The 22504-nt window shown below is 54.3% G+C and overlaps 1 protein-coding gene and 1 non-coding gene across 2 annotated transcripts in view; one reads left to right on the top strand and one right to left on the bottom strand.

Annotated features, from left to right (window-relative positions):
* Positions 1 to 7753: 7753 nt before the first annotated feature.
* Positions 7754 to 7865, bottom strand: LOC126028926 (U6 spliceosomal RNA). Its single transcript, XR_007502604.1, has one exon. It is a non-coding gene; the product is annotated as a U6 spliceosomal RNA (small nuclear RNA).
* Positions 7866 to 17304: 9439 nt separating this feature from the next.
* The window catches only part of CACNG4 (calcium voltage-gated channel auxiliary subunit gamma 4), a 52571-nt gene continuing 47371 nt past the window's right edge, over positions 17305 to 22504 (top strand). The window contains 3 exon segments of the mRNA XM_049780761.1: positions 17305 to 17329; positions 17332 to 17382; positions 17385 to 17522. Coding sequence (XP_049636718.1) covers positions 17305 to 17329; positions 17332 to 17382; positions 17385 to 17522 — 214 coding nt within the window.

The following is a 22504-nucleotide window of genomic DNA, read 5'->3' as shown; positions in this document are numbered from 1 at the left end:
CTACCTACCTGCCATCAGGGACCATTGTGTAGCGAGGTGTCCACCCACAAAGATTCCCCTGGTTTATCTGGGAAGCAGAGAGGAGAAGCAGCTGCAATTACAGATTCTTCTGAGGGGTCCTGGGAAGATGTTCTGGAAGCTTCTAGGGGGATGGAGGTGGGTGAGATGAGCTGTCACCACCCTGGGTGGACACACCTGTCTCAGATGGGATGAGATGAGAAGAGTGACAGGGAGAGAGTTGGAAACTTCTGAATGGCACAGAGAGGCTCTACATTCAAACTAATTCAAACTAATGCCTTGGAAAGGATTTTGAAAGGGGCTGATGACATGGAAGTGGAGACCAGTCACTTCCCTTCTGCAGAGCCACCTGGGCTGGCCTTTGCTTTAGCCCCTCTGTGGTTGGGGGGACTAAGGGGGGACCAGGTTTCTCATGACCCACAGGCCCCTGTGGCCCAGCAAAGCCTCCCATATGCAGGCGAGTGGCTCCTGGCCAGCTCTCAGGACAGGCATAGGGAGACAGGCACCAGGAGGAGAGGCTAGAGTCCCAGAAGAGGGTCATTTTGTGTCCTGGAAAAGGGTCCTTCTGCATCCCCAAGGAGGGTCTTTCTATGCTCAACTATAGTGCCCATATGATTGTGGAATTCAATCAGGAAATGGCACTACCCAGGATCAATGATGACTTGGATCAATGACATAGACCCAGCGACTGCCCTGGATCTGTGACTCACATGGGGGTCAGGAGGAGAAGGCTCCCCGCATTCCCAGTGGAGAATGGAAACTGAAACTGCAGGTGTGGTTGGGCATGGAGACATCCAGAGAGGGCCCAAAGCACATGAGGGGTGGCTTGGCTTCCTCCCAGGGTTCCCTCTGGATTGAGTTCCACACAAGTCTCTGATTAAGGCAAGCATCCAGGGCCACCCCTCCCCTACATAATTCTCCTAATTGCTTTCTATCCTCTATTGCAATGGTCCTCAAACGACGGCCCGCGGGCCACATATTGTATTTATTCCCATTTTGTTTCCTCACTTCTAAGTAAGATATATGTAGTGTACATAGAAATTTGTTCATAATTTTTTTTTGTTTTTTTGGGCCACACCCAGTAACGCTCAGGGGTTACTCCTGGCTATGCGCTCAGAAGTTGCTCCTGGCTTGGGGGACCATATGGGTCGCCGGGGAAACGAACCTCGGTCCGTCCAAGGCTAGCGCAGGCAAGGCAGGCACCTTACCTCTAGCGCCACCGCCCAGCCCCATGTTCATAATTTTTGTTTTTACTATAATCTGGTTCTCCAACAGTCTGAAGGACAGTGAACTGGCCCCCTGTTTAAAAAAAAAGTTTGAGGACCCCTGAAAGTCTATTGCCTCTGCCTGGTACCAAGCAGGACCTTCTTTTGCCTGAGAACCTTAGCCTCTTTGAGCTCAAGCGGAAGACTCTTCTAGAACCCCTAGTTCTTCATGCTGTGTTTAGTCTCCTAGCACATTTTGCTGCCTCTCTCGGCTTGGGAATTCCTTCCACTAGGCTTACACAGTTCTACAGACAAGACACACAATTCTTTGTGCATGCCATTCTCGGCTCTGTTCCACATCCACCCTTTCCAGTCTGTGCCACCGCATCATTCTCAGATCCCCTAGCTTCAATCTTTCTCCTGAGAGCAGACGTCCAGGTGGGCAATCTGCCACTCTTGCCCAACCAAAGGTTTTTCTTTATCTCTCAGATCCCTTGGGGAGTCTGTCAAAATGTCACCTCCTTCAGGAAGTCTGCACTAGTTACCCAAACATTTATTCTGACTCAAGGGAAAAAAGATCTTCCCTGGAGTCTCTCAGTCCCTGCTGCCTGGCTCATCAGAGAAGAGTCTGAACACAGCCACCAGGATATTCTCTGGCCTTCTTTTCTTTGGGAGTCTGGACACTGCCCTGGAACAACAGGTGTTGAGTAGCTCTTTGACGTCTGGATGGCAGTGGGAAGGGCGCTGCAGACCTGAAGAGATAAAGGGGATGCTTGTATAAGAAACAGGGTGCTGCCCTTTCTTCTGTGCCTATAGGTGATTGCACACAGTGTAGGCTGTAGTGCTGGAGAGGAGGCATCCTTCCCCCCAAATATGAAGCCTGCTCTATGGTGCTTCTGAGAGCAGCTGCACCCTTCCTGTCATCCCCAGCAGGCCAGAGCACTCCCAATGCAAGAAGAGTTCATGGAGTAAGATATGTGGTTTGCACAGGGGAGCCCCAAGTTTGATTCTGGTGGGCCAAATGGTCCCCAGGCACTGCAGGTCGGGATCTCCAAACACCACCAGAAATAAATAAACTGCCTTGGGGACTGTGGGCTGAGCAGGCTAGCAGCAGGAAGAGATGACCATATAGGCTGAACACCAGTTTGAATCCTGATAGCCCTTGAGACCATGGTTCTGAGGTCCCCCTGTGGACACCCAAACCCAGGAATACTTTTATTATGTGTCACTGGACCTAGAAATTCTCTCTTAACTTTCATTTGTGTCCCAGTCACTTACACCACACCTAATACCATAGCAGCCACAGTCCTTCCCGCTGTTTTGCTGAGTGAAAACAGGCAGGAAAAGTCAACTCAGATGCAACACGATCCTGGGGCTACCCACAAACCTTTACTCTCAGCTGAGCCCAAAAACTCAGGAAAGCAGATGCAGGACAGACTGGACCAGACAGGGAAGGCTTCTTCTCTCCAAGTGCTGGCTTCTTCTTGGAAAGTGGAACCCACTTGGTGGGACTATTCGGGGACTTCCATAGACAAGTTGACAGCATGTAGCATGGGGTTGGGGGCATAGAGGACCTTAAACCCAGAGTTAGAGAGCCAGGTTGATCACATGGAAGGTCAGACATATGCACAGAGCTGACTCTGGCTCCATTCCTGGCTCTACACAGGGTCCTTGGAGCCCCAGCAGGAGTGATGCCTGAGCACAGAGCCAGGAGTAAGCCCTGAGCTCTGCCAGGTAGGATCCAAATCTGAAGCTATTGTCATCAGGAACTCAGAGCAACTGTAAAGGAGAGCACAGCACAATGGAGACAAGAAGGAGAAAGAGGAGAAGGAAGAAGAGGAGGAGGAAGAAGGAGGAGGAGGAGAAGGAGAAGAAGGAGGAGGAGGAGGAGGAGGAAGAAGAAGAGGTGGTGGTAGTGGAGAAGGAGGTGGTGGTAGTGGAGGAGGAAGAAGATGGAGGAGGAGGAACAGGAGGAGGAGGAGGAGAAAGAAGGAGGAGGAGGAGGAAAAGGAAGAGGGAAGAGGAAGGAGAAAGTGGAAAATGGGGAGAACTTGAAGGTTTGCTCAGAGACATACATCAAGGTTCCAGAGCTGGGCTATATGGGGAATGAGCTTGGATGGTCTCCCTCAACTAAACTTGCCCTCAGCCCTCCTGGTCCAGACTCTGGCCTTCCTTGACCTCCTAGCTGTCTGGGGATTGGGGACTTAAACCTATAGTGACTCTGCAGACACAGCTACCCCTGCAGCACTAGAGTTCTGAGCCCTGGAAGGTCCCGGGGTGGCCCATACATCTCAGCCCATAGGGAAGGGTTGTGGGCAGACACCCAGACATGGAAGAGGGGTGTGAGCTGGACAGAACCCAGTGGACCCCAGGGATCCTCTTTACAGTAACTCATGAACTTAACCATATGCCTCCTTCCCTCTGGCTGGAACCGCTGGGCTCAAGACTTTTGCCTTGCAAAGAGAGGAGGTGAAGATGCCTTCAAGGGTCCCTCAGCACTGTCATTACACAACCTGGGGACAGGGCAGGGCCCTGTGAGAGCAACTTTTAGGTCCTCCCTTCTGTGCCCCCTGGTGAGATGAAGGCCTGAGGGAGGGGTGCAGATCAGAGTTCTGGGATTCCCAGGCTGCTGTGAGGCCAGGCTAACAGGACCTGGAGTCCAGTTCAGGGCACTGGAGGCCAAGTAGGGCTCTCCCAGCTTCTTGGCCCCAGACAGACAAAGCAGATGGACTTTTCTCAGCTCCCAACTGGGCCTGTGGTGATTTTGTCTACTGGCTGCTCCAGACATTTTCTGGACAGACTGATCCCGAGAAACCCACACATCCACACAGGACTGAGCTGAGATAACCACATGGTTCTGACCCTGAGACACCCATAAGGACTGATTCTGGAATACCCATTCTGACTAACTACTGAGCATACAACCCTGGAAAGAAAAGGAAGCATGAGGTAGGTCCCCAGGTGACAGGTTCTCTTCTGGACATTGGAAGGCTCCTGCTTCTTCAGACCCTTGCAGCTTGGCATCACACCTCCAGTTTAGGCCCCATCCTCTGGACCAGACTTCTCCCTCTGATCCAGACTCCTCCGTCTACTTCAAGGCCCTCTCTCTCAACTCCTCCTTTTTTTTTTTATTTTGTTTTGTTTATGGGCCACATCACACCCAGTGTGTGTGCTCAGGGGTTACTCCTGGCTATGCGCTCAGAAATCACTCCTGGCTTAGTGGACTGTATGGGTCATCAAAGGATCAAACCTTGTTCGGTCCTAGGCTAGCAAGTTGCAAGGCAGATGCTTTATCCCCTGTGCCACCATTCCAGCCCCTCAACTCCTCCTTCTGCCGAGGCTCCTATTTCTCGGGCTGTGGGACATTGGCAAAATGATTTCACGGGCACTCATCTTCCCCAGCTGACACAACATGGCTTTTTCCTCCTCCAGGGTAAATCCACTCTCTCACACCCAGACACAGACACTCAGACACACACATGCAGACACTCACAACCAAACACTCACACCCAGATATACACATGCAGACACAAATTCAGACATGCACTCAGACAGACACTCACTCACTTATATATATATGTATATATACACTTATATATATGTATATATATTCACATATATATAAGTGTGTGTCTGGGTGTGAGTATATATATTCACAATCAGGCTTGCATCACACTCTTATGCTTATATCCAGCATCCACTCAGCCACTCAGACATACATCCAATGCTCTCACACTCAAGCAGTCTCTCTCTCTCTCTCTTTCTCACACACACACACACACACACACACACACACACACACACACACACAAACACAAACACACACCTCACTGTTCAGCACCTCTAACAAGCAACAAGAAATGCTGCTTCAATGTCTTGGCCAAGGTCCTAGGCACCCCGTCTGATTTGGGCAAACCTGCCATACCCCAAAGGGACCCCCCACTTTTAAAGTCAAGGGTGCAGACATAAAATAGGAGTTCCAGAAGGTCTCTGCAGCTAGAGAGATCCAGGGGCTTCAACACAACTTTCTGAGTCACCACTGGCACCTATCCTAGGCTTAGGAGCCACACTTCTCACTGGTTCCCACTTCTCCTACCCTGTGCTGTAAAGGGACCCTGGGCCTCTTTCTTGTTGCCCACTTGCCAGGTTCCAGTGAAGGCAAAAGGAAACAGACTTACATCAGGCAGGTGGTGTGAGTGGGCCAGACCTGAGGCACCTCTAGAGTCTGGGCACCCCTGCAGGTGGCTACGGCTTGTTTCCAGGGTGTACAGGGTGGCAAGGCCCAAACTGCAAGGCTGATACCAGACACCCCATGGAGACTCTCTGTGCCCTGTCCAAGGCAGCTCAGGCCTGACCCCCACGTCCCATCTCCCAAAAGCTGAGGGCACCTCCCGTCCCATGGAAATCTGTCTCCCTTAACCTCCCCAGAGGACAGGCAATGTTCCTGGGCAGAGAAGGGAGATGCCAGTTGTGTCCCCTGGAGGCCTTCTGGGATGGAAGAATTTGGGGGCGAGATCATTTCCGGGGCATCTGCATGGGACTCAAAAGGAGGTGGGCAGGGTGGGGCTGTGCTGGCAGGGCCCCCACAGGAAAGGGGCTCAAGCTTCTGTACCCCTTAGCTGCAGGATCCCCTTCACTCCTCCCCCAAAGGCTCCCAGACACCACCTGTGCCAGTGCTCCCTGGGGAGCACAGTGGCAATGGGCTTAGAGCTGGTATCATACATTATAAATAAAGGGCAGCCGCTGCCTGTCAGGGCAGGGTCTCTGGGCCAAAGTCTGAGGTGCCTTGGCCTCCAAATCACCACATCTACTCACAGCAGCCCTCAGCTCCCCTCTTATCCGGTACTTGGGGTGGGGGGGGGTCGGCATTTCTTCTGCTCGCTCCTTTCGCCTTTTTCAAATATTTATAAAGCGATATTTCCCATTGCTCCTGACACATCTCCTCGGCCGTGGGTGTCAGCTGGGCGGGTGTAGGCGACAAACTCCAGAAGGTATTTTTCCCCAAACAGCATCTGGCTCTGTTGGCAAGTGCAGTGGGCAGTGGGTGGTGTGGGGGGGCACCATGTTACCCCTTTGTTCCCCTCGGGGCTACCCCAGGGCCCACAAACTGGCTAGGTTGGGCTGGTTGGCCTTGTCACCAGAAAGCCAGGTGCCATCTCTCCACCTTTCACAGCTTGAGGCCCCTTCCCTGTGGGGACTCTATCAGCATATTGCCACCCTGCCCAGCTCCTTTTGGGTCCCATGCAAATGCCCCAGAAGTGATCTCATCCCCAGAAGACCCAGAAGCGATCTTGCCCACAGAGACTCCCCTGACTCATGGCATAGAGCCCTGGGGGAAGATGGCTTTAAACCATCACCTCAAATTCTCCCATCCCAGAAGGCTTTTCGGGGGACAGAGCTAGCATCTTCTTTCTTGGCCCAGAGCACTGCCTGTCCTCTGGGGAGGTTGGGGGAGACAGACTTCTGGCCAGCCAGCTTGAGGCTCATAGGGAACCTAGGGATTCAGGTGGTAACTGGACTCAGGTGGTGATTTAAAGTCTCGTGGCATGCCCCATGAGTTGGATGGCCTCTTTCTGCCTCATCCAGGGGGGGAAAGTCAGCCCTCTCCAGGACCCCTAGACCATGCATGCATTAGCCCTCTGTGCTTGTCACCTGAAGAAGCCCAGACCCACCTTCTGGAATCCGGATCTGCAAGATGTTAGAAAATCTGTTAGACTTAAGGACTAAGGCCACTTGCAGAACTAGGCAGTGGTGGAGGAATATGGAAGTTCCTGCTGCAAAGGGCCCTGTCTTCTGGGACTGCTGTCTCCACCCCGAGCCCTTGTGTTAACTATTGTGACTTCCCCCAAAAAGTCCGGTTCCCTCCTCCTCCTCCATCCAGCTATGGCAACATCTTCAGGTGCCAAGTGCTTGGGACACATGACTAGGGGATCAATCCTAGCCGCAGTGCTCAGCTCCTCCAATTTCCAAGACTGGGAGACTGCCGGATATGGGCAGATGGGGAAAGCCTGAGCACCCACCACCTGCAGGCCGGTCTCAGATCTCTCAATGAGGAGTTGAGAGTCACCCTAGGTGACAGCACTGTGTCCAGAGGGAGCCTCAAAGAGCATCTCTCCTAGAACCCTAAATGCTGGAGCGCCTCGGAAATCTCTCCCAGAGGAAGCCACTTCATTTCCCAGGCCCTGTTTATTTGCAAATGCTGTTATCAGATCCAGCCAGAGCCTGGGCAGCGGCCAGTGGCTGAGAATTCATCGGGCTTAGTGCTGCCTTGGGGCTGCTCGGGAGAGTGTGTGGCCGTGCTGGGAGTGAGCGGGGAGGCAGCAGGTGCTTCTGGGCAGATGGGCCAAGGCTGCCATAGTGCCTGGAAGAGCCAGCGCAGAGCTTATCCAGGAGGTATTTCATTTTCTGCCCATGACAGCTGAGACCCGTTTACCTGGCTATGCCAGGGAACCATGTACCTCCCACACCTCCTAGTGAGAGTGGCTACTCCAATGACCTCAGAGCTGGGAATGTGCCCCCCAAGGCCAAACAACCTTCGTTCAGCCTTCTGTACCTTTACATGTCATCCTTGTGCAGGGGTCATGCTAATCTTTTCTGTATCATTCCAATTTTTTTTAGTATATGTGCTGCCAAAGTGAGCACTAGCCTTCTGTACCTTTAATGGACAAGCAAGACCCTTAGGCCCTTGGAGATTTCCAGAAGGACTCAGATCTGTTTTGAATAAGAGGATGGGGATGGGAGGAAGCACTGAAGTTACTGTGTTTGCACTCGGCAGACCTGAGTTTGATCCCTGGCACCACCAGGAGCAGAATCAAGAGTGAGCCCTGAGCACAGAGCCAGGAGTAATCTCTGAGCACAGAGTCAAGAATAATCCCTGAGCACAAAGCCAGGAGTAAGCCCTGAGCATCACCAAGTGTGGCCCTGAAACAACCAATTAATCATGACTTAGTCATTCAGCAGATCCCCCTAGAGTCCAAGGAGATTGAGTGGCCCCACAGAGAGGGGTTGGGGTTACCTAGAAAAATCCCTCTTTCTAATTGGACAGGATAGTGAGGGGGAGAGCCTACCTCTGTTTCTCAGCTTTCTCCCGCCATGGTCCCTTCTAACCTTGTTTGTGCTTCCTCCTCCTCTTCCTCACTGGCCACATTTCCAGGATTTCTACTTGGAGACCCACATGTTTGAAATATGCTGATTTTGGGCAAAGGATCCTAAGTTGGGTGTATCTGTGATGGTCCAAAAAGGAGGCCTAACTGCCACGGAAATGGTCAGAGGTTTTCACGAGCAAATGATGGAGGCGGTCACTTATCACAGTCATTTAGGAATCAGGGCTGGGAGATGGAACGAGGACCTGGGTTTGGTTCCGGGCAGGACAAGCAAGGACTCTCAGGCACCCCTACTCTGAACACTACAGGGCCAGGTGGGCTCAGGTCCCAGAGAAGCCCTGTTTGGCCAGGAATTATGAGAACTGGTTCCTGGCACAGCTCAGGAGGGACTCTCTGAACTCCCTCATACCCCAAAAATCAGAACTGTAGGGGCTGGGATGTAGCTTGGTGGTCGAACACATGCCTTGCCTGTATGCAGGCCTGGGTTCTGTCTGTCTCCAAGACTGCAAGAAAAAAGCCAAAACAATGTATATGTGGGTTCTGCACCCTGGTTACTGAGCAGACAGCCCTGGGGAGTATCTCCCCTTCTGCTCACCCTCCCTGGCTGTGGGGAGTGGGGGGGGGAGAACTAGGAAGTAGATTAAGATCTAGGCAGTGATCCTTTTTTTTGTTGTTGTATGTTTATTTGTTTGGGGACCATACCTGGCAATGCTCAGAGGTTAATCCTGACTCTGCACTCCTGGCTGGTTTGGGGGACCATATGGAATAGGATGCCGGAGATCGAACCTGGGTCAGCCATATACAAGGCAAATGCTCTCCCCACTGGGCTATTGCTCTAGCCCTGGTAATGTATTTTGAGGGGTGCCAGGGCTGGAAAGCGCTCAGTAATCATTGTGCCACCCCCCTCACCCCCATCAGTTTATATTGTAATATGGTTTAATGAACACAGATCGCATTTCCCACATCAAGGTCTCATCATTCTGTCTTCACGCCTATCCTGAGGTTCTTTCATTTGAGCAACAACCCCATGCAGGAGAAGTTTTATTTCCTATTTTTCAGACACCTCCAAAATAGCCCAAATCAACATCATCACAAATGGCCTAGTAGGACTAGCCACCCGATCCACCTTGGCTTGGAAACTGCCCCTTCCTTTTCCTAAGTAAAGGCTGCAGGGGGGAGAAGCAGGAGCCCTCACAGCTGTCAGCCACAGGGTGAGTGGGGGCAGCCAGCGAGGTGGCCCAGCATCCTGTCCAGGCATGGGGACATGATCCCCAAAGATGCAGCAGGACAGCAGCTCTAGTGCCCTTCCACGGTAAGTGGACCCCCAAGTTGAGGGGATTCTATTCTGTCTTCAAAAAGGTGGGCCTCTGTCATTGACTGCAATACAGACAGGATTTGGGGGTCCCCACTTCGTGAAAGCTGAGAAAGCCAAATCCAGAATGACTGCACAAAAAAGGAAAAGAAACAAGATATAACAAATCCCAGCTTTTTGATTATACAATAAAATAGTGGTTCTCCGGGAGGTGGGTGGGTAAAGTGGGGGAGGGGGCAGTTGACTGGTGATGGGTGAAAACTACCCTCTAGGTGCAAAAATGAAGTCATGTAGACAAATGCAGAATCATAAAGTTTGCTGTCTATGTAAGGTAAGTTATATAAAGTTAATTTAATTGTTACTCCAATTTAAAAATAAGGAAGAGAAGGGGGAAGAAAGGGAAGGAGGGAAGAAGGGAGGAAGGAAGGGAGGAAGGAAGGGAGGAAGGAAGGAAGGGAGGAAGGAGGAAGGAAGGAGGAAGGAAGGAAGGAAGGAAGGAAGGAAGGAAGGAAGGAAGGAAGGAAGGAAGGAAGGAAGGAAGGAAGGAAGGAAGGAAGGAAGGAAGGAAGGAAGGAAGGGAGGACAGAGGGAAGTATGTTGATAGGTGGGGATGGCAGGAAAAGGGAAGGAAAGGGAGAAAGATGGAAGGAAAGGAGAAGAAAGGAGGAAGAAAGGGGTAGGGAGAAGGGAGAGGGAGAAGGAAAGAAAGAAGGAAAAACAGGAAAGAAGCTAGGAAGAAAGGAAGTAGGTGGGTAGGAAGGGAGGGGAAGCAGGAAAAGGGGAGGAAGTGAAGGAAGATGAAAGGAAAGAATGAGAAGGAAGGAGGAAGAAAGGGAGGAAAGAAAGAAAAGAGGGCCCGGAGAGATAGTACAGTGGCGTTTGCCTTGCAAGCAGCCGATCCAGGACCAAAGGTGGTTGGTTCGAATCCCGGTGTCCCATATGGTCCCCTGTGCCTGCCAGGAGCTATTTCTGAGCAGACAGCCAGGAGTAACCCCTGAGCACCGCTGGGTGTGGCCCAAAAACCAAAAACCAAAAAGAAAGGGAAGGCAGGAAAGAAGCTAGGAAGGAAAGAAGGAAGGGGAAAAGGGAAGGAAGGAAAATGAGAGGAAAGGAGGAAGGAAGAAAGAAGGGAAGGCAGAAAAGAATAAAGAAATGGAAGGAAGGAAAATGCAAAGAAAGAAGAAAGGGAGGGAGCAAGAAGAAAGGAAGAAAGAAAGCAAAGCAGGAAAGAAGGAAGAAAGGGAGATATGGAGGGAGGAAGAAAGAGAGAAGACAGTAAAACGGCAAGGAAGAAAGGATGAAAGAAGGGAGAGGAAGTCAGGGGGGCCAAGCACAACCCAGGGTGGCTCAGCTCCACCCAGAGACAGCGAATGCAAAAGCAGGTGTGGGAAAAGCCTGAAATGGCCAGAGCTACTCTGAACCCGCCTTTCACACAGCAGCCCGGCGCTGTGCAGCCAAGCTGGTCGGCGTGAAACACAGCAGCCTTTTCTTGGAGCTCCTGCGCAAGGCGGTGGGTTATATTTAGGAATGAAAGCTCCCCTTTGCTAGAAGCACAGAGGCAGGTGCCAGTGGCAGAAAGGGCCCTAGGTGACCGCCCCCCACCCCACCTTCAAAGGTCCTCCCTCCTGGGCCTCGGCTTCCTTCCTTGGCGCAAAGGCTTCTCCACCCTCTGAGAGGTGGCTCCGTTTCAGAGGCAGGCTGGGGACAAAGGCCCCTCTCGGCCTGTTTGTCCTGTCGAGTGTTTTGAAAAGAATGTTCTCAGAATAACTGGCTATAACTATCGAGCGTGCTGGGCCGGAAGCTTGGGCCAAGTCAGGCTGTTCATATCAATATACCCTCCATGGAGGTAGTTCAGAAACAAATCCGAGTGGGCAGAGCAGGGAGGAGGGGCGGATGGCAGGAGAGGTTGGACCCTCCTGCCAGGGCCATCGGGCTCACCCCCCTGATGGGTCTGAAGGGCACGCGGGTCTGGAAGCCCCATGGATTTTCCTGGCTACTGGCACCCGTACTTAGCGCTGGCAGCAGGCTGGGGGTACCCTCTGGCAGATGACAAATGGTGATGGCAGGCCAGGATGGAGGCCAGAGGCCAGAGCCATGTTGGAGAAGTCAGCATGGCCTCTGCATGGCCACTATAGGCATGATGAGTGGAAGAAGGGATGCTGTGGAAAAGGGACAGGCAGCCAGGAGGGAGGAGGAGAAGGAAGAACATATAAGGACGGTGGATTCCAGAACCTGTCACCAGCCCACAACACGGAAATGTGCCCCACACAGTTCTGCGTCACTCCAACCAGCCTCCTCTAACTTTGGGCGCTGTTGGAACTTGCTTTTGTCGCCATCTATCGACAACAAAGGAAGGTGGGTGGGGGGATGCAGATGTGGGCAGAGGAGAGGGGTACATCCAGGCGTTGACAGGCAAAACTGAGCTCCCCTCCCAGTTGGGGCACTAGACACTCCCTGTTTAGCTACTGGCTCCTCTCCCACAAAAGCAGGGAATGTTTTTTGGTCAAACTCTACTAGAGGGGGTCACCAAGTCACCGGCATCCACTCCGGGCTATTCCACTCAGCTCTGCACTTCTAGGAGCAGGTCCCATGGAAGGTAGAGACATGCAGTGTGGCCATGGAACGGAGAAGGTGGATGTTTCCCCAGCACAGATGGCCCTGAGTGAGACCCTGGGAAGAAGTAAAGGAAATGAGTCCATTGAATCATAACACAGGCTCAGCCACACAGCAACCAGCTGAAAGCAGGAAGAAAGGGAAAAGACGTTCTCTAAGCCTTCAAGTGGCAGGTCGGCTGTCATGGCAAGCCTCCCAGGCATTCTTCTTGGCTTTGAGCGGCTTGGATGTTTGCAGATAATCTTCCACGCTGAGCCAAGCCCTGGAACCTTGAAAGACTCATCATCTTCAACCCTTCACTGTAGAAACTTGAAATCATTTCTTAGATCTGAGCTAACCCCCAATGCCTCCTTCACACACACACACACACACACACACACACACAAACCCACACACACACACACACACACACACACACACACACACACACACACACACACACACACACCGCCTCAGAAATCAGTGGAACCATCTGCTTGGTGAATGGAAATGAGATATTACAAAAAGTTGCTACACAAAGTCATTCTTTCTGGAGGACAAAAGCAGAGGGACACAAAGCATTAATAGGGCTTTTCAGAGTGGTGCAGAAAACCTTTAGTTTCCTGAGCTGGCTTAGGGCTCCTGCTCCCTGCCACAGCAGACGTCCCCCTCCCATCCTCTCCCCTTCTCTCAGTGGCTTTGACGCTTACTTTGACATGTACGTTACACAGCACAGGCTGCCTGCTACAGCCCACCCTCTCCCACCCCCGGCTGTTTCACACTGAGCTGGGAATGTCGGAGGGTTCGGAGCTCATTAAAGCCTTGTCTTCCCAGCCAACATACAGGGAAGGAGCCTGCTAATTACCCACATGATCTGCCAGCTTCAAGTGAGAGACACGGCTTTGGGGGATTGTCCCAACACCACCCCCATCCGTCCAAAGAGGTGACAATATATTTACCACAAGTTGTCCCAAGAGGACAACTTAGGCCAAGTGGCTCATGGAAGGAAGAAGCTAGATGTCTCCAGAACAAGACCTCTGTCTGAGCAAGCCAAGGACCTGGGCTAATCCCCTCTCCCCGCACAAGATCTGGAAATGTCACAAGGAAGACATGCCAGGGGCCGCAGGCAATGGAGTCCTGCCATTTAGAGCTCTCTAATCCGGCTGGGCAGAAATTTCCAGATTTCAGTGGTGCTTACCCAAGCTTGATGGATGTCCTCGGACAGGCGAGCCCACACCCGCTCGTTGTGCCTGTATTCAAGTCCTTGTTTGACTTCAGCCTGGGTGCGAGCGGCATGCCCAGAGACAGAAAGGCAAAGCATCAAGTCCCTTTTTGTGGGGTCGCCTCCCCCAAATCCACAGGTGATAATAACATGGTCACATAGTGCTTGATCAGTGTAAAGAGGCTGTAAGGTGCCTTTGACAAACTGGTCTCGGGGACCAGGAGTACGTGCCAAGCAGGCACCCTACTTGGTTTGATCCCTGATGTAGTATTCCAAGTCCCACTGGGTGCAGCCCTGGAGACCCCAAAAGCAATGGCAGAAAAGGTAGCATTTGGGGGCTTGAGTGATAGTACAGCAGGTAAGGCATTTGCCTTGCACATGGCTAGCCCGGGTTTGATCCTTGGTATTCCATGTGGTCCCCTGAGCCCACCAGGCATGATTCCTGAGTGTAAAGCCAGGAATAGCCCTGAGCATTGCTGGATGTGACCCACAAAATAATGATATAAGGGGAGCATTTGTCAGTTTTCCACCAAGGCCTCTGAGTCCATGGACCTCTAGTCTCCTTAGAATCACTCTGAACTGTGGGTTCCAGTGGGGTCTTCTTCCTCCAAAGGGAGTCAGTCCTAGGGGTGCTGACTTGGTTACTGTGGGGCTCACTTATTGTAAGCACCCTGGAAGCTGGGAGTTGGAATCATGCCTAGAAAGGTAGGTTTTGACTCCATCTTCTTGGGGTGAACCAGTGGTTCCCACCAGCTTGGGGTCTTCTTCTCCCTTGGTTCCTGAGATTAGGGAAAGTTATGCACCCCCTCCTTAACCACCCCTCTGGTCCTGGCAGAGACTTGATTGATCACTTTAGTTGCTTCTCTCAAAGTCCCTTACAAAAGAATGAGGGAGGTTCCTCTGCACCCTGAAAACTGTTGTCGTGGAACCCCAGGTCCACAGAGGGGCTGCAGGGGTGGAGGGGGTGGGTGGGTGCAGCTAATATGGATCCCCTATTCACCCAAAGTAATGTTCCCTCTGAGTTTGGTGAGGGGCCTGCCTTGTTCATATGGGTGTTCTGTTTAAGAGTACATGTCAAAGGCAGGGAGCATCTTCACTATGCTTGCACCTGGCTGATTCAAGTTTCATTCCCAGCACTATGGATGGTCCCCTGAGCCTGGCCTGCCAGGAGTGATCTCTGAGCACAAACAGGAATAAACCCTGAGTAGTCTCTTTGGCCCAAAAGTGAGAGGAGGGAAGGAGGGAGGGAGAGAGGGAGGGAGGGAGGGAGGGAGGGAGGGAGGGAGGGAGGGAGGAAGGAAGGGAGGGAGGGAAGGAAGGAGGGAGGGAGGGAGGGAGGGAGGAGGAAGGAGGAGGAGGGAGGAAGGGAGGAAGGAAGGAGGAGGAAGGAAAGGGAGGAGGAAGGAGGGAGGGGAGGGGGGGGGAGGGGGGAGGGGGAGGGAGGGAGGGAGGTGGGAGGGAGGGAGGAGGGTAGGAAGGAAGGAAGGAAGGAAGGAAGGAAGGAGAGGAAGGAAGGAAGGAAGGAAGGAAGGAGAAGGGAGGGAGGGAGGGAGGAGGAAGGAAGGAAGGAAGGAAGGAAGGGAGGGAGGAAGGAGGGAAGGAGGGAGGGAAGGAAGAAGGAGGGAAGAAGGGAGGGAATGAGGAGAGAGAAGGAAGGGAGGGGGGGAGGGAGGAAAGAATAGAGGAAGGAAGGAGGAGGAAGGAAAGGAGGGGAAGGAAGGAGGGAAAAGGAATGATAGAGAAGGAAAAAGGAAGAAGAAAAGAAGGGAAGGAAGAGGAAGGAGGAATGGAAGGAAGAAAGGAAATAAAGGGAAGGAAGAGGAAGGAGGAATAGAAGGAAGAAAGAAAGGAAACAGAAGAAAAGGAAGGAGGAAGGGAAGAAAGAAAGAGAAAGGGAAGGAAGAAGAAGGGATGGAGAAAGAAGGAAAGGAAGGAGAAAGGGAAGGAAAGAAGGGATGGAGGAAGAAGGAGAGAAAGAAAAAGAGAGGAAGGAAAGGAAGGAAGAATGGGAGGAAGGACGGAGGGTAGGAAGAGAGAAGAAAAAAGGAAGGAAGGAGAAATGGAAGAAAGAAGGAAAGGAAGGAACAAAGAAGGGAAGGAAGGAGGAAGAGAAGGAAGAAGGAAGGATGGAAGGAAGAAAGGAAGGTAGGAAGGAAGGAAGGAAGGAAGGAAGGAAAGGAAGGAAGGGAAGGAGGAAGGGAAGGAAGGATTTTCTGGCAATGGATCTAGAACTGACCGACCCTCTTGGGCCCTCAGGGAACCTCCTTCCTCCTTGTCTGTAGCAGAGCCCGGGCACCTGTGTGTGCCCAGCCCAGGAGAAGGCAGCAGAAGTAAAACAGAGATGAAAACTCATTTCAGGACTCTCGGGACAAGGAACCCTGAAACTCTGGGACGCAGCCAGTCCGGTCCTCACGGCAACCAGTAGCTTGCATCCTCGTGCCACCCACCACCCACTTTATTCTAAAAACACTCCAGTCAGTCCCTTCCATTGGTCTCTGATTTTCCAGAGGCCAAACCCACGGATTCCACCAGCGTTTCTCTCGCCTGTGCCAGACTCAGGAAACGAGAACTGCATCTTCCCAAACAGGAGCTCTTAGGGCCCCTTTTCAGGATCCCGTGGTTGGGGGGGTTTCGGGCAGCAAGCACCCCGCTGAACCTCTATCAGGGACGCCCACACCCCGAGTTGCGGAGAGCCAGCCTGGTGCCAGCCAGGTGTGCTCCGTGAGAGCCTCCTGGGTCTGGAGAGAGGAGCAGCTAGAAGCGGGGAGTCGACCCGCTGGGGCCGCGCCAGCAGCGAAAGCAATTAGAGAGGCCGGCAGCAGGGCCCGGACTAGAGGGAGGCGGGAGCTCCGGAAAGGCAAAAAGGAAGAAAAGGTCTGGAGGTGGGGAGGGGGGACGGGAAACCATGGCACAGCTATAGGCTGGGGTGTCTGAGCTCATCCCTCTGGGGTGTGCCTGGACTCGGGGCGCCCTCGGAGACAGGGGGAATGAAAGAAGCCCTTTGCAAACCCCAACCCTAGACTCCCTACCTTTCCAAGGCTTCTCCCCAGAAGGCCTCCCATCTCCCATAGCCAACTCCGGGTCTCCTAGCTCCAGCAGCTGGAGAAGAAGGCCGACTCTCACCTGAATGGGCGCCCCCCCCCCGCCTTGGGCCTGCAGCGTCTCCCAGCTGTGACCCACATCTGGGGCGTTGGGAAACACGGTCCGGGCAGAGCCTCTCCCACTTATAGGTTCTTTGCCAGAAAAATTTGGAGTGGGGGAGAAAGCAGAAAAGGGACCAGCGCGCACAGACACGCATGCACACCCCACCCACCTATAGAGCACCCCCATTTCCAGGCCTGGGGGAGGTGGTCCTGGGGGAGTGTGGGGTGTGTAGAGACAGCGGCTGGAACTCGGCTCCCTCCCCCCCCCCCCCGGTGCTTCCCGGGGCTTCCTGTACTCCCCCACGTGAATGGAGCTATAGCTAGATTGTGGGGAGCAGAGGACGCGCGCGCGCGGGCGCGGGCAGGGGCGGGGCCGAGATCTCGGGGGGGCGCACACCCCGGCGGGGGCGGGGGCGGGGGCGGCGCCTGGAGAAGCGGGGGCGCGCGGGTGGCGACGGCGGGTGCAGGCCGCGCGGGAAGGGAAGGGGCGGGCCGAGAGGGAGGGAGCCCCGGGAGCACCCGCAAACACCCCGCGCACCCCGCACACCCGCACTCGCAAGCCCGCCGCGCCTTTGGAGTTGCTCGGGGGAGCCCCGGGCCGGCCCTCGGCTCTCTGTCCACCAGCCCGGGCGCCTTGGAGCGGTGCGCTGCCGAGGGAGGAGGGGCGGGCCGGGCCGGCGGGCGGGCGGCGGACTATGAGGCGCCCACCATGGTGCGATGCGACCGCGGGCTGCAGAGTTGCTGACCACGGCCGGAGCCTTCGCCGCCTTCTCGCTCATGGCCATCGCCTCGGCCCGACCTACTGGCTCTACTCCAGCGCGCACATCTGCAACGGCACCAACCTCACCATGGACGACGGGCCCCCGCCCCGCCGCGCCCGCGGGGACCTCACCCACTCGGGGCTGTGGCGGGTGTGCTGCCTCGAAGGTACGGCCCGCGGAACCCCAGACCCACCGCGCACACACTCACCTACCCACCCACCCACCCGGGGAAAAGGGGTGTCGGTCGGTGGGCGCGGCACCACCGGCTTCCGCGCGAGACACAAAGGAGAGCCCTTCTGCGCGCGCGGACAAGCTGGATAGCGGCTCTTGGGGTGGATGGGTGGGTGGGTGGGGTCCCCGCTGGTTGGATCTAAGGGTGTCTGCAAGGGGGGTCTACCCCATCTTTTGATCCCGCAAACTCTCCACTCATGCACACCCCCCTGGTACCATTGCACACCCCCCTGGCATACAATGAAACGCGCCCAAACTCACACGCGCGCCTCGCCTCGCCTCGCCTCGCCCAGCCCGGGCCCCCGGAGCCATCCCCAGGGGTGGGGGGGGGTTGGTGGTGGTGGAGGGCTGTGCGCTGGGTGGGGGCCGCTGGAGGAGGCGGGGGTGGGTAGGGGGAGCGGACGTGATAGGAGGGCAGGGGGAGGGGAGGGTTGCTTGGCAACCGGTGTCTGTGCCATTGCTATGGGAACTGGCCATCCTGGGCGGGGCCCCCCCAGGCCGGGGGCGGGGTGCGCCCGGGTTGCACCGCGTTGGCTGCTCAGGCCCCTTAGGTCTTCGGGGGGCTTTGGGGATTCGGGTTTGGACTCCCCCGAGCAAGGCTTGGAAAGCTCACGGGTTGCCCAAGCTTTGCCTGCCTTTGTACTCTTCTTGCCTAGGGCCACCGGGTGTGTCCGCCTTGCTTTTTTTTTTGCCCTGTTTGTTGAAGAGGGGACAGCAAGTCTTTTTCCCCCACCCACTCCGGGTTGGGACAGCGCCCCAAGATTCTGGAGGTTTGGCATACTAGCTGCGGGAGGTCCCCAGCGAGGAAGTGGGGTGCATAGGGCCGGTTCTTGCTTCTCCGAATGGCCTGGAGGGGCGTGGTCGCGCCGTCGGGGCGGGAGGACTGAGGCGCTGCGCACCCTTAGAGATGGAAGAGAGGGTGCCTTGAAGTCATTACGCCTTGGGGGTTCGGAATAAGCTGCACCGGAATTTGGGGGGCCACTCCCTTCAGAGAGGGACCCCGACTCCTCCGATGGTCACCTACGCTCGACGTGAGCCCCTCTCCCGCGCCTGCCAACCTGGCTATGAAACTTGAAATAATCAGCGGCCCTCAGGGGTTCAAAATCCGGGCCGGTTTGCCGGCTGCATCCCGGCTTTTGGAGGGGAGGAGGCGGGATGCGAGAAGTTGGCGGAGCCCGAGCGTTCCTTGGAAATCTTCTTTGCCCAGACTTTCCTTTGCAGTCCGTCACCTTTGCGCGCGCGCTCCGCCCCTCGGTGGTTGGGGCGAAGCTCTCACCCGCTGCTCTGCTCGCGGCAGCTCCAGCCCCTGCAGTTTAGCGGGGCGCCTCGGGGTGCAAATGACAGGGAGCCCCTAAAGACTCTGGGTGCCTTTGGAATCTTCTGTAAAGAGGCTTTGTCGAGGTGGGTGGGCTCCAAGCAGCGGAACGTGCCTCTCTCCCTTCCACCAGCCTTTTCTCATCTGGAATCCTGCCCTCCCCAACACACACACACACACACACACACACACACACACACACACACACACACACACACAACACTTCGCCTCTACCCCCGACAGGCTGCTATGCCTTTTTGCAAATTCAGGGATTCGTGCTAGCTCCGAGAGAGCTATGAGTGACAGGAAGGTGTAAGCAATAGTTTGAGAAACAACCTCACAAAGAATGATTCTGCCCACCATCCCGCTCTCCCCCCCCTCTCTTTCCGGAAAAACATAGCCCATGTCACGACACCTACACCCCTCCACTGGAGAATGGCGCTACCAGCTGTGGCACATGCCTAGACACGGAGCAGAGGCTGCCACCCCACCCCAATTGTGGCCCATGGGCACAGCCCGAAGTAGCACCCAACTGGTCAACATCATGCCCCTACCCACCACACCACCCACCACCACCACCACCTCCACTCCACACCCTTGGGTGTCGGGGACCCGTGCCCTGGCGGTTGGTTTCCCTGTGAAAACGGAACCATTCTCTTGCATCCCGGCCAGCCTGGCCTCCGCAGAGTGGCCCGCTGCCTTCTGTATTAATTCCTCATCCTAATTAGGATTGATGCCACACTTAGCTTCTTGCCAGCTGTCTCGAGCCGTTGGCTCTGGGCGTTCATCAGGCCAAATCTGGACAGCTGGCTCTGCTGGCTGAGGGCAGGCGAGGAATTGTTATCTGGGGGAGTTCACCAGAAGAACGGGTCCACTCTGTTTTGACCCCCCAACCCCCCAGAATTCAGGGAGACAGAGCCAAGCCAGGCCTCACGCGATGGCAGAGCCATCCGGAGTCCTCAGCATGTCTGGATCCCTCGACTGTGTCTCTCCCTCAACCTGGGTGTGCACAGCAGGTTTTGCTTTTAAGAAGCTCTTTGTAGAGGCCAGCCAGAGCCCACACCCCCACCTCTCCACCCCACCAGCCAGCTGAGATTCCACACCTGGATGGTGTTTGAACCCTAGGCCAACACGTGAGAAAGGGGCTCTAAGGGGCCCAGCACCTCAGAGGTGGTGGTCAGGTAGGAAATCTTATTTTTATGAGGGTGAGGCAGTGCCGGGATGGGGAGGACCATATGGTGCTGAACTCAACCCCAGGGTTCATCCCTGCAGAGCATGTGTTCCAGCCATCTCCCCCACCCTCCCAATCGCATCACTTCTGCCAATTCTCCAGCAAAGAACTCTAAAATATTGCATGGGGAAGGAAGGAAGGAAGGAAGGAAGGAAGGAAGGAAGGAAGGAAGGAAGGAAGGAAGGAGGAAGGAAGGAAGGAAGGAAGGAAAGGAAGGAAGGAAGGAAGGAAGAAGAGAAGAGAGTAAGAAGAAGAAGAAAGAGAAGAAAGAAAGAAGAAAGAGAAAGAAAGAAAAGAAAGAAAGAAGAAAGAAAGAAATGAAAAAAAGAAAGAAAGAAAGAAGAAAGAGATAGAAGAAAGAAGAAAGAAGAAGGAGGGGGAAGAAAGAAAAAGAAGGAAGGAAGGAAGAAGAAAGAATGAAAGAAAGACGAAAGAAGAAAGAAAGAAAGAAAGAAAGAAAGAAAGAAAGAAAGAAAGAAAGAAAGAAAGAAAGAAATAAAGAGAGAGAGAAAGAGAGAGAAAGGACAAGAGATAAACTGTGTTAACAGGTTCTTGCCTTGCATGCGGCCAACCCAGGTTCAATCCCCTGCATCCCTGAGTACCACTGGTAATGATTTTTTTGGTTTGTTTGTTTTTGGGCCTCCCCGATGTTTCTCAGGGGTTATTCCTGGCTGTCTGCTCAGAAATAGCTCCTAGCAGGCACGGGGGACCATATGGGACACCGGGATTCGAACCAACTACCTTTGGTCCTGGATCGGCTGCTTGCAAGGCAAACGCCACTGTGCTATCTCTCCGGGCCCTGGTAATGATTCTTGACTGCAGAGATAGGAGTAATCCTTAAGCATTGCTGGATGTGGCAATTCCCCAGACCCCTTGACAAAAAAGAAGAAAGGAAAGGTCAAATCTATGAATTGAACCAGACGAAAGATTGGGACTGAGTGCCACTGGCACTCTGAAGACAGGTCCCTGAAGGATTTGTCCCCAACTTAGTGGTGCCTGTTTTCTGGCTGTTTCCCATAACTGGCGGCGCAGGGGGGCTGGAGAGTGTGTCCTGAGGCACTTTGATGCAGAGACCCTCTGCTCTCCAGTCACCAGGGCTGATATAGCCCCACCCAGCCTCTCTCCAAACCTCAAACCCCAGCCAGACCTTGCAAAAACCTCCCACAGGGCATGCTTACAATGGCCAGGAGGGAGCATTGTCTCCACCCACCCCACCACCCCACCAACATCATCACTTGGAGCTCTGAAAGAGCAGAGCACTTGGCCAAGGCCTGCAGTGGAGAACTAAGAGCCGTTGTATCATTCCAGCCCTTTCCCCCCGTGCCATCCTGCCTTTCCCAGACAACCCCCGGGTTGCCATTAAAAATAGACCAAGTGTTTGACCACCCAGCGGAGCCCAGTGCTGCTGCTTGGCCTGGCAGCCATGCAGGAGTTTGGGGGGGCCAGTGGCCGAGGCGCCCCATTGCATAACCCGCTGGCGCGCTACCGCCTCTATTTCCGTCCTTGTCTGTGTTTCTGTCTCTCCTCTCTCCATCACTCTCGCTGTCTCGCTCACCTCGGTCACGCTCAGGACAAACTGGGCCCCAACATACCCGGCTCGCCCCCTTCCTCCCTGCGACCCCCTTTCTCCTTTTTCCTTTTTGGAGATCTTCCACCCAAGGAAGGGCAGGGAGAGAAGGCGTACCCTGGTGCTTTCTCAGTAAAGATCAGCCCGGGTTCAACGAGTTTGGAAGGAAAGAGACCGGGCAGTATGGGGGTGTGGGTACAGGTTAGCTGCCCCTGCCTAGCTCCACATGTCTCTGGTGCTGCTATCAGGAGACCCAGGACTGGCACACACTAGCCTGGCAAAGCCCAGCCTTCCTCACGCCACCTATAAATAAAATGGTCTGGCACCCTTGCAGTTCTGCCTTAGCGTGGACACTGGGCTGCCTCGTAAACCACCTTTTTTGGGTCCTGAGCACCTGTTGACAGTAGTAGGGGAGGGAAGTGAAGAGATTCTGGACCCAGAGACAGAGGATCCTTAGCCTCACCTCTCTCTCCCTTTGCATCCCCACCAGACAGCAAGGCAAGGAGAAATGTCTCATATTCTGCCCTGCTGTGGATGGATGGAGAGATAGACATGTCCTCACTGGTGGTCAACCAGAAGGAAATTCCTGTCTCTTTTCACTGGAGCCAGCTGACTTAGTGGGTCTTGGTGAACCCCAACTTGAGGCTGGACTGAAAAATAGCACCCCAGGACCCATTATGGAGGTGCCTCACATCAGGGGCCCCAGGGGCCCGGATGTGATGGACTAAGAGAAGGGGCTTAGTCTTCATAACCCTGAAACCTTCCAAGGTGCTAACCCACTCCGCCCTGAGGTGGGACTGCCTG

Source organism: Suncus etruscus, chromosome 1 (genome assembly GCF_024139225.1).
Source record: "Suncus etruscus isolate mSunEtr1 chromosome 1, mSunEtr1.pri.cur, whole genome shotgun sequence".
Lineage (NCBI taxonomy): Eukaryota > Metazoa > Chordata > Mammalia > Eulipotyphla > Soricidae > Suncus > Suncus etruscus.
Note: the sequence above shows the minus strand (reverse complement) of the source record. Positions and strands in the feature narration are given on the sequence as shown.